Genomic DNA, 12,456 nt, shown 5'->3' with positions numbered 1-12,456 from the left:
ATGATATATGTTTTGACAAAAACAATAAAATAGATTATTTGAAAATGACCTGCAAAATCCTGGAAGACGTTCAAATAAGGGAGTAAAAAATATTAAATAAATATCTACAATTACATAGCATGTTATGATGTTGTCATGGTTCGTATTTGCACCATTTCAAGCCATTACAGCCTCTCACACTCAACCATAAATCTCTGAGGATCCAGGGTTTAAGACCTTAGGGGGGAACTGGGGACTCATTCACTCACTCACTCAGTAAATCAGGGACAGACCTTTGCCCTAATAAGGCTGGCCAAAAATATCCAAAATCCAGATCTCCAAATCCATCCCGGCGTCAGCTCCGCTGTGCCGAAGCCCTATCAAAACTTTCAGACTGACTGAAGATCAAGACTGAGTCCGAGACTACTGCATCAGATTCTTTTTTTGTTAGTCAACTCTGATATTTATTTTGGCTAATGGCAGGGCTGCTTCAGGTCTTTAGTTTCACTGTTTCTTAGGGTCCAAGTCAAGTCTTTAGAAAACGTGACAGTGCTCTTTTTTCAGCAGTACCGTAGGTACCTGGGATCAGGGCACGAGACTGATGGTGGGCCGTCGCCCCCGGGGCCGATAGAAAATGTCTTTTTGTTTTTGGCAAGAAACTTGTGGATCATTAGGGATTAAAAATGAATTTGTAAATGGTAATTAATGAGTGTATGATGAGGTACATGGGAATCAATTTCAGTTTTTTAACGTGGTATTGAATTTGGTATCGAGAATTATGAAATTTCAGAGTCATTGATATGGACTACTTCATTTATTTTATCGTTACGTCTTCACTCTCAATAAAGCTGTGGGTGTCCGTATCGCGTACATTTTGTCCTCTGCCCATGTCCCTTAAGGTTAACATGGATGTCTGTGCATATCTGCATCATTTATTACTGCACCGACCACACACAGACACAGACACCCGGTGTAGTATAAACCAAGCAGCATGCTCGTCTGCTGCCCAAAATCAGTGTTTATGTTAGAGCATATCTGGGCCTCTATTTGTTTGTTGCTAAGAGATACCTGCAAGTCGGCATACCGCACACATCCAAATATGATGTGACATACAACAGCTGACACAACGGCAGATGTTATATTGACGCTGACTTTTAAAGCATGTGTTTGATTAATCCAACCAGGGGCGGACTGGGGGACCGGGAGTTACTGTCAGACCGGCCCACTCAATACACATCGCACTGCCCACTCAATGCATCGCACGTATCGACCAGTCAGTGGCCTACTTGAAAAAATACCCATACACTTAACATTATTTTGGATGATTACAAAGAAATTACATCATATATGTTTTTTTTTTATAACATTTGGATCCACCAATTTGCCTGGATGGACACATGGAATAAAATGATACTGGCTATTGTAACACTCCAAGGTAGGGATAGTTTGCTAGATGAACATGCTTAACTCTGGGCTAGTATCAGATGGTTATACGTATAACTACAGAGCCTTAAGGAATGAATGTCAGCAGAGAAAGACCACACAATAAAGAAACTGGAATCAGAGGGGAGAATCAGTATGTACTATATTGTAGAAATGAACAGAACAGAACATACGATGGGGTGTGAACATCAGTGGTATCAGTAGTGTTGCATGCTGTGTGTGTGTGTGTGTGTGTGTGTGTGTGTGTGTGTGTGTAGGGGTGTTGAAGGTGCATAACAAAACAATAAGCTCCACCTTTAAAGGATTTACATTTTGGTGCCGGTGCCATGCTGCCGGCTTGCGCTCAAAAACGGCTTTGTCTGCGAGCGAGTGACGCAAGTGTTGAGTAGGCTAGAGTGATTGACATTTAATAACACCTAAAACAAAGTTAGACTGGCGGAAGAGACTAGATGAGTAAAGAAGATGGAAACCATGAGGGTGAATACAGATCGCGAGGAGTAGTATAAATGTCAGTCAGTGATTATTGACTTTAGGTATTAGAGTAAATTTAACATGTTCTGTGAAGCATAGAATATAGTTGGGGCCAGCGATGTCAGAGGGAGGGCTGGTTGGTGATGGAGGTGGGCCGGTATTGGACCAGCCCAACCCCGTCGGCCTACCGGGGATTTCCCCGGTATCCCCTATGGCCAGCCCAGCCCTGAATCCAACGCATGCTCCACCTCAAAGGCACTAGGCTGCCACTGCACAGCCTTCCTTAATACATGAAGAGGCTGAGGCCAATGTGCTGACAAGATCAATTTGGACAAGGAATCGCAGGCTGCCATGTTTTTTTTTTCAGCTCAAATAAGGACACGTTTGTGTCCATTTGGTTTGTTAGAGGGCGACAGTGAGCAACTGGGAGGTTGACATTGTTCTTTTTTGTTTAACTATCAGTAAACCCTGTCTGTGGCGCTCACTGGTTTCCACCGAAGATGTAAAACAGCTCACAAATAGTTTCCTTTCAATTTAATTCAAATAACTTTATTGAACCTCACCAAAGCGATTGAAAACATATTAAAATATCTTACTGGCAGAAATACACAATTTTTTCAGAGCAGCAACAAGGATTCTGCTGGAAAACCAACTAAGTAGGAGTTAAAGGTGGTGAAGGCATGATTGACCAGGTAATAATGGCTGTGCACCTGCATGGATATTATTGGACTTTGCTGAACAAAGAGCAAATGATTGTAAAGCCTGATTGAAGTAGCTGGTGTTAATGTGCTGTCTGAAACAATGCTGCGCTCCATGAAGGTCAGGATTCCATCAACCACATGTTGCCAGTTTCTCAGTTTTAATGCTTTGTTTATCACATCTTGTTTCTGCTCCTCAAGGTTATTTCCTGGAGTTCCAAGGGCCGGTCAACAACATCACCCACTTTCAGGGCCAGACGGCTATGCTGCACTGCAAGGTGACAGGGAACCCGCGGCCGTCCATCCGCTGGCTGAAAAACGATGCCCCCGTGGTCCAGGAGCAGGGTCGCATAACCATCCGTAAAACAGAGGCGGGATCCAAGCTCCGCATCCAGGACCTGGACACGACAGACACTGGCTATTATCAGTGTGTCGCCACCAACTCATTCAAGATCATCTCTGCCACAGGCGTCCTGTACGTCAAACTAGGTACGGTTCAAATTTATGATTCAAACTGAAACACTTCTTCTCATACATCAGTTCACACAAGGTGAGAGCTAGCAGATTTCCTTGAATTTTAGTGTCAGTAATGACCAGTCGACAAATTCCGGTTCTGAATAGTGAACCCAATGCGGAAGTGTTTTAAAACCTGCATTCTCGCTAATGTCCCTCAGGGGGCGACTCCTCTGGTTGTATAGACGTCTATGAGAAAATGACTCTACTTCTCTCTTGATGTATTACCTCAGTAAACATTGTAACCATGAGTTTATGGTCTCAAACTCTAGTTTCAAATCTTCTTCAATACAGCATTCATTTAGTAAATGATGGTCCATTTAGAGTCAAACAGACCATAAAGCAGGGGATGCTTTAGGACGGGGCTACTGTGATTGACAGCCACCAGAGCCGTATACGCTGTCTCTACGTCACTGAACTCAAGGCTTCAAAACCTAAGTCCACAAATGGGTTACATGACCGTGACTATGTCCACTTGTTATATACAGTCTGTGGTAATGACCCGTTTAAAGATATAATATGCCGCATTTCGTCCATTAATGTTGTAAACACACAGCATTCAAAGTTGGCCTTTTCTCAACGAGTGGAGAGAGAGAGCGAGAGCGAGAGAGAGAGCAGAGAGAGGGAGAGCTAGAGAGAGAGAGAGATCTAGACAGAGAGAGAGAGAGAGAGAGAGAGAGAGAGCAGAGAGAGAGGGAGAGAGAGAGCTAGAGAAAGACAGAGAGAGAGAGAGAGAGACAGAGAGAGAGAGAGAGAGAGAGAGAAAGTGGAGAGAGAGAGCGGAGAGAGAGAGAGATAGAGACCTAGAGAGAGAGAGCGAGAGAGAGAGAGAGAGAGATAGAGCTAGAGAGAGAGAGAAAGAGAGAGAGCTAGAGTGTGAATGAAAGAGAGGGAGCCGCGTTTGTGAAAACACAGCAGTAAACCCAAGGAATAAAATGTTATTTTACATTATTTTTTGTCTCCCAGCAGTTACATTGTAAAGCACAAACAAACACACCCACAACTCCGCTCATAGGATGTGTTTCAGTTACCAAGAAGCCACGGTGGTCTTTTGCATGCAGAGTGATAAAGTCTTTAATGTTTTGTTTTTATTTTGGACTCACAGGACAGATGCCCACACACAGCCCAGATGAACCGTAAGTGAACACCTTCTATACATTTGTCAGAGTGTGTGTGACTTCATGTCTGACTGCAACAGAAGGAAAAGAGGATATTTTCATCAGCGGTGGATTTTCCATCTGCTCACGCCCTGTGACCCAGAACTTAACTATAAAAGTTAGTAGTGTCTTGTTTGTAATGCCGCTGATGAAGAACATCATCTGTGGTCAGCTCGATGGCGGTTACAATGCACCTCGAAGTAATTCGTTTTTCACAGAAGCAGTATATGTAGCGTGTTAAAAACATTGTGAGGTGAGGGCGACCAGTGGAGAAGTAGCTTACATTGCAGGTGGGATTTGAGGAGGTCCTGTGGTTTTGATAGTAGAGAACACATCATTGAGTCATATAAGGAATGAGCTCAACAACAACATTTCAAGGGCAAAGAAAGCTTCTAAAAGGCAGTTTATTCATGTGTGCATGTCTCAGCAACATCTAATGTGCTTTGAAATGATGCAAAAACACCAGTCAACCACTAAAGCTGACCGAGCAAAGATGGTTATCAATGTATACCGACACATTTATTTTTTTCAGATAAATTTAATTATACTGTGCACAAACTGGACTCTTTACATTGGTGCTACATTGCCATATCATAAACATATGACAGGCAAGTCCTTTAATTGGTATTTTTGTGTGTTTCAACTCATTAACTAGGAAATACTGCACATTGCTTCCATCCATACGTTTTAGGAGATTGTTCTTTTTCAACTTAAACTCTGGGTTTCGGCACGGCGAGTCATCCTATCACATTAGAGTGTTGATACAAAAAAAAATAATAATCCCAGCAAAATATCACATCAGTGAGTACATCCGGATTTTGATTACAGAACTGCAGAGAGAATGTATTTTCAATATTAGCCATTATAATATTATCATTACAAAACTATGTTTACAGTTAAAATACAAGAAATGCAAGAACAATGGGACAATCTACTGAAATTACAGTGTTTCCACTTTTAATGCACAGAGCTCCTTTTCCATACTCCAGAGTATATTTTAATCTGAAATCAACCATTTGTCTCAAGTTTATGTAACCTCAGAATAACATAGAAAAAAGCTTTTAAAACGCTTTATTAACATAAACGTATGCAGTAATATTATGAATGTTATATACTGTGAAAGCAAATTATAATTGCAAGAAATTCCCTTTAAGTACTTAAAGTACTCTTTCAATACATTTATTGTTAAAAAATGTATAGATGTTAAAAAAGAAAATGTGATGTCAGTTAGATTGACTGCATGGTTATTTAAGATTATTTAACAAAACAGAAAAAGGTATGATTGGCTGCCTTCTGGGTTGCTCCAGCCTCTGATTTAGTCAGTTTTATAATTCACATTTGATTTAGAGGTGACCACAGCTACCAGCCCTTTCCATAATTACACAAGCTTAAGGTCTGTAGTGGTGCAGATGAATTCAAAGAAATGAATGTACAAACAAATATCCTCTGACTTTTAGAAGTGCAGAAGTGTGCTTCTGGTGTTAGAAGTGCCAGCCCAAAGATGGGCATGCAACGACATGTCAGCTAGCACTCATACCTCCACTGCTCGGGCTGACTTTTATGGTGAAGATATTGTGCTGCACTGACTGATGCAACCAAACTATGAGGGCAGCAGGACATGCAGCCTTCTCTCTGTCTCCCTCTCTGGTGGGTTTGACTCACTCGGATGGGGCTCAGAGTAGATTCCTCCACCAGCAGTCAGACACGAGCCGGTGGTCTGGACAGACCTGATCTGAACGGGAAAGAATGCTGATTCATGTCCTCAGTCAGACTAACTGTTTCTGAACCTCTACCAGGAGGCTTATGTCATCAGCCAAATATATGACTCATTTAATATAATAAATCTAGAGCTCGGGGTGGGGGGAGTATTAATTTTACAATACAATTTTGTCTATAATGGGGCATGTGATGAAAAACTCATATTTCAGTGCTTGTGCACATCCATGTGGGCGTCTGGAGTGCCTCCCAACCCACATCCTGTGAATGAGGCAACCCAGTCAGTTTTTTGTGGGCTGCCTAGATCACATGCAGGTTCTTGACAATATGCCGCCCACGGATTGAGAACTACCTTTGCAAAGGTGCAAGCCAACCAGAGGAGACTGGTCTTTTTTTGGGGGGGGGGGGGGGGTATCTTTCAAACAGATACTTTGAGACGGACAGTATGAGAAAAATTCTATGTTTTTTGAACATTAAACTATGTAAACATGTTCTAGTAGAAACCCAAAATGCAAATATGAGCCTGAATATTTGCATGATATGTTCCCTTTAGCAATGGTTGGTATAAAGTTACATTTTCCTGAAAAGTTCATCAGAACAGTCAAAGTAACAGTTTTAGGTAGTTGTCACATTATCAGAATGAAGTGATGTCCTTTGTATAAGTGGATTCACTAGGTATACCTTCTGTGTCCCTTTAAAAGTAAGAGCTAGTCCTACTTTTAAAGGGACTAGTTCTTCTATTCATTGTTTTATCTGTAAAATAGAAATTCTCCATCCCCACTTGTATTTCCACAGGAAGATGATGTAGGCCGACACAGAGTGTGTGCTAGACGCACTGTGAAGTCACAGTAACAGCAGACGTTTCACCGGCTCTGCCAATGGCTGCCTCAGTGTGTGATTTTAGATAGCATGCAGGCATTCTGGAAGCAAAAGATGTGTGATGTGTAACACAACAGCATCTAGCGTGTGTGTGTGTGTGTGTGTGTGTGTGTGTGTGTGTGTGTGTGTTGATTCCACTGCTGTCTTAACGGTGGGACAACTCTGTCCCCCTGTTCTGTGTCTGTACCTTTCATACAGACCAGTGAGGCAGAATAACGGGGCTAGTATGAGGCAGACCTCCCTGTAAAAGTATAAAAAATAAGTGTACGACATTAACAGAGTGTGGTAGGTCTACTTTATCACGATAATACATAGCACAGGCAGGCCAATTGTCATATGAGGTATACACACTCAACACTATAAGATAGGTCTCCTGTGTCAAACTAAAAGTATGAGGTTGTGTGAAAATAAATCAGCCTCAATTATCATTTTTTTATAGAGTAATGGTATGAGGAAAATCAAAGTTAAAAGAGGCCAAATGCCCTGGAAAACATTCTCCTACTTCTCTTCAGTTGAGAATGAACTGCTAGTCTGTCTCTCACAGCTCCCAAAACAGAGAGCATTTCCATCTAAAAGGGCCAAATTATGTTAGGCATCATATTTATCTTCAAATGGTAGTTTATGGACGAGACGCACACAACTGATTGTGATAGAGAAAAAGGAAATATTTTGGGGGGGACTTCATTCAGTAGGTATACTTGGTCAGTATCAAGTTTTAATGAAATAACTTCCATAGAATGTGATGTCAACATAATTATTCACCTTCACCTAGGAGGCCGCTTCGTGTCCCGTGTGAAACCAGAAGTCAACACCGACTTATTTTATTGTACTTTTGTTAAGTAACTTTTCGTACTTAAATAACGCCACTTATAAGTTGTACAACAAATGTAGTTATTTTACATATCAAACGTACTTGTTTTACCCCAAACCACAATCTTTTTCCTAAACCTAACTACAACGTTTTGTTGCCTAAACAGGTACGTAGGAGAACACAGAAAAGAAGAAAAATATTTTTAAGATAATAATCATACAAGCTGCTGTATGAGGCTACGTTGCATTGGTGGGTCTGACCTAAAATTGTTGCAGCTATGTGACAGGACGAGGACTTAATAAATACAACATGGGTACCATCATTTATTAGTAAGTGGTGGATATGGGGTCAAAGTCAAAAACACAAATAAGCCTTCTGTTTATCGTTGAGGTCCAAATTCAAGTGTTACTGATATGATTAGAATTACGTGGACGACAAGAGGCCTTGTCAGTATTTCTTACCAGCTCGATGCAATTACCTGCACCGCGTAAATCTGATTGTAGGTAATCAAAAGCAAACAGTCCCAGCCTGCGTTCACATTATAGGAAAGAGCAGCCATCACATCATTCAATCAGTCAGCTGAGCTTTGACTGAGTGGTTCATTTCAGTACTGGAAGCACACAGGCCTGTTCTGCGTGCATATGTCCCGGGTTTGGGATCAGCATGTTTGTTTTTTGGATTAAGACTCAAGTCAGGCCTGGGAGACTAAACCAAGCACACACATAACATAAGAATGACCTTAGCAAAGAGCCAAGTCTGAAAACAGGTTCAGATCAATATAACTTCCTGTAGAGCACCAACCCAGCAGCTCAACATGCTGGCATGCAGCCAGAGCGTCTTGTTATGACTTTTTAGCTCATTTTATTCACGGAGCAAGTCATTCCTTCGCTGTTCGTTGCATTGTTCTTTGAAACGAGGGCGTACAAACAAAATGAAGTGTGAGGAATCAAAAAGACAGCGAGTGTAATAACCCAGAGATATGCACATAGACTGTAGGTGTAACCGGCAAAAAGCCATAAACCAACCTACACAAGGCAGAGGAGGGATTGTAATTATCTGTACACTCATATCTCTTATTCATTGACTACTTTATTGCCTTTTCCAAGCCCTGTAAAGAAAGAAGTCAAGTATTAAATGCATTATAAAGAAACAAAGGTTTTATATCCTGCAAACTATTTGATCTGGCTGCAAAATATTTATTCAAATGTAGATTTTTAAGACCTCCTGTTTCCACAGCATCTGAAAACGAATTGGCCTTCTTTTTCAATGTGAAAAGTGCATTTATCAATGAACTATTTGTGACAGTAACATGATTGCACGCCACACGCGACTGGTTACAAAGTTACAGAGGCGCACGCCCAAGTGCCACAACCACATGCGGACCCTTAGTGCAAAACTCGCAGGCCGTCGTTTTCTGACGCGCGCCTCTCACCGGCTTCACTACGGTGAGTATAAACTAAGCTTGAGGCCAGAACTGGTCCGATAATGTGATGTATGACTTTTCAGTATACAGCATAGCCAGTTCAATCGGGACAGACAAGTAAATGAAGAGAAGATCACCCTTTATTATTAACAGATGATGTGTGATGATAAAGTCTTGACAGAGCCTTTGACACTTGGACTCTACAGGGAGATTTGTAATGGAGGGGTGTCTTTCCTGAGCGGCAGCAAGATAAACCCCCTGATGGTTGAGGCTGATGTTTCTGCTGAGACCGGCAGGCTGATGAAGCTGATGCGGTCTGGGAGGTGGTGTGGAGGTCAGAGGGACGCGTAACAGAGGCATAAACCTACATATTCAAAAAGAGACAGCAGTAAGATGATAGGCCAACAACGTAGGTGTGTCACTGTGTTAATGGATAGATGTGGGCAGCTGAGGAAAACAGCTGATATCAGGATTGATAGCCCCCAAAAATAACAGCAAGGAAATAATGAGTGAGCGACACATATGAGGCAGATGTATGAGAAATGAACTTCAGGCCTGAGCATGTACAAGTAAAGTCTTCCTTACTGAACTTGAGCTAGAACTTAATATGACTAGTGTTATCTTTTACGGTGACAGGTTTTATAATGATAACAATTAATGGCACTAATTCACACATTGCTTTTAGGTTTTTAAATCGGTGACTTAGACTGTGTTGTGACCGCACAATGCATGGTTTCTGTAGTGGGACACCGGAGGAGCTAATGATGGGAGTCAGAGTCTGCAAAGAGCCCCGGGGAGGTTTGGGCCATGTGGCCAGAGTGCTACAGGAAGTCATTTTCTACCGGCCGCCATCAGACTCTACAATTCACCCACTGTGTATCTCAGCAGGGCCAACATTGATTCATTTGTGGACCAACTGTTGTCGTCTACTTGAGACAATTGGTGGATTCAGATCCTCAGCTGACAAGTACCAATAAACTCTGTCTGCTATTCAGCCACCGTACTCAGGTTGGGCATTAACATTAAGGACCTTCATTTTGTCTTTGCTCTGTTAGTAGTGGGATAACAATGTCGCTCAGTTCATTTGTCTTTTTTTCTCATATTGCCTTGAAATTTGCCAAAGATGTTCATCGTCCCCGAATAATCCTGTTTTTGCTGTGACCCTCTGATCTTTTCTCGTGTGCCAGATCAGATCTCCATCCACCCGTTTACATGACACATCACAAGCTTACCTCACTGAGCACATTGACATTCATCAATCATTTAGATTTTAATAACCACATGACCTATATTGCCGCCTGCAGGAAAAACTTTTCATTATGAGCCCCACTCCTGAATAGCAAAATCAATGTATTTTACAAATTACAGGTTGTAACAAACAGCCATTATCGGCCACTAGCAATGCTTTAGCCTTTTAGTCTTGTTCCATTAAATTCAATTACTTAAGTCAGTGTGTAACCACTGGAACCCTGCAGTGTTGTTTTGGTTACTGTGTGACACCCATGTTGTATTAGTACTTGTAATGGAAGATATTGTTTCCCAGACTTGAGTAGGCGACAACCCCCGGTTCTGAAAAGTGAGGTCAGTGAATGCCTCTGGTTGTATAGAAGTCTATGAGAAAATTACTCTACTTCTCTCTTGATTTATAGTAAACATTGTAAACATGACTTTATGATCTCAATCTCTAGTTTCAAGTCTTCTTCAATACAACATGATTTAGAGCCATTTAGAGCCAACTAGTGATCCGGTTGTCCGGTTTTGTCTTAGGACATTAACCCTTTCGCAGTGTTTTGTCAGTTCATGAAAGTTAATTGTAACATTTTGGTCACCTCAAAATGTCTTGTTTAGCATTCAGTTGTACTCAGCTCCACCCTCTCGTATCATTTCTGTTTCCAAAACACCGAGATGGCGACGGCCAAAAACCAAGACTTCAGTTTGTCTCTAGTGGAGTAGCTAAATATAACTAGCAGCTGTCTGCAGATATTAGACTGATATAATGAAACACAAACAGCAGGAGCAGATTAATTAATGTACAGACTTTTTCTATGTGCCAGCACCTGATTTCTTCACCTAGATTTAATTTAGTTGACCATAAAGTCCATCACTAGTTTTCTGTTTCCACTGTCCATTCAGTCTCTTGCTGTTTCACTGCTGTAAAGTTCCCAGCATGTGTCACATACTGCCATCTTGCCCTATTGAAGCCTCCTCCTGTTTGGAGCCAGAGTCTTCTGCGCAGTAGTGATTGGGTGGTGGAGCCGGATGGAAGTCTTGCCCATAGACCTGCCTGAACTGGCCGTGGCTGAGCACGGCCACAGCTTTTTGGCAAGAGAGAATCACAGCTGTCAATCATGAGGTCACACCCCTTTAATAGCAAACTTATCAGAAAAATAAACATCAGCATGAAAAGAAGTACCTAAAAAACCTTCTTTGTTGTGTACTTTAATTTTTTTGTTCATCCCAAATGCCATCTGCTAACATGGAGGGGCAAGGTTTGTGATCTATACTGCAGCCAGCCACCAGGTGGGGATCAAGATCTTTGGCTTAATTTTTGGGGACCTGTCATGTGATTTTTTATTCTTTATATACAGTCTATGATGCTGACTCCATTTGACAGTTAATATGACAGCTTAATATGCTGGCTAGTAAGCGGACATTGAGTAAATATTGGGGTTTTTCTTAAATTATTCTTACCAAAAATGAACTTTTCCCCTCTCAGTTATCAATAGGTTCTTCGCTAATTCAACATTTCCACTTACAGCCCTTTGATACGTTTCCTGGAGTCAACATAGAGCTTTCAGTTAGCCAATAACTTTCCCATTACATCATGTTTTAATGAGATATGGGGAGTAAAATAAATATGAATAGATTAACAAGAATAGATTTCCAGGAATGAGTGATCAACAGTCATATAGAGTCAGCAAGTTGTGAACTGTTGGCTTGTGTGTGTGTGTGTGTGTGTGTGTGTGTGTGTGTGTGTGTGTGTGTGTGTGTGTGTGTGTGTGTGTGTGTCTAAATGCAGAGTAGATGAGTCGCAGCAATGGATGAGAAATATTAATATGGCGGCTTGTTTATTACGGCTGCTCCTCTATCGCATATGGTTCCTCCCAAAAAATAGGGCTGAAGGGCCGTCTGCACACATGAATGACAGGAGAATGAAATTATTCTAATATCATCAGCAGCAGATTTTTGCCCCAGGGCCCCCAAACAGATCAATCCAAGGATGTATGAATGACACTGTTTTTAATTGACTTCGAACATACTGTTCAAATGTATTAACTGCAATTTCTTGTTTCTTATCAGCCAACATACAGCGATCCCAATTTTTCTATAATAAGCTAAAATTAGCCAATTATATATTATCTCTAT

The 12,456-nt window shown here is 41.4% G+C and overlaps 1 protein-coding gene across 1 annotated transcript in view; it reads left to right on the top strand.

Moving 5' to 3' along the window:
* Positions 1-12,456, top strand: part of ror2 (receptor tyrosine kinase-like orphan receptor 2) — a 45,361-nt gene that overhangs the window by 25,735 nt on the left and 7,170 nt on the right. Inside the window, exons 3-4 of the mRNA XM_068706027.1 lie at positions 2,793-3,080; positions 4,210-4,240. Of these exons, the coding sequence (XP_068562128.1) occupies positions 2,793-3,080; positions 4,210-4,240 (319 nt within the window). The remainder of the gene's footprint in view (positions 1-2,792; positions 3,081-4,209; positions 4,241-12,456) is intronic.

Source organism: Cebidichthys violaceus, unplaced genomic scaffold, assembly GCF_023349555.1.
Source record: "Cebidichthys violaceus isolate CVI_PGR_0920_01 unplaced genomic scaffold, fCebVio1.0.p SCAF_12, whole genome shotgun sequence".
In the NCBI taxonomy this organism is placed as follows: Eukaryota; Metazoa; Chordata; class Actinopteri; order Perciformes; family Stichaeidae; genus Cebidichthys; species Cebidichthys violaceus.
The sequence above is the reverse complement of the archived record's forward strand: the minus strand, read 5'-3'. Positions and strand labels throughout refer to the sequence as shown.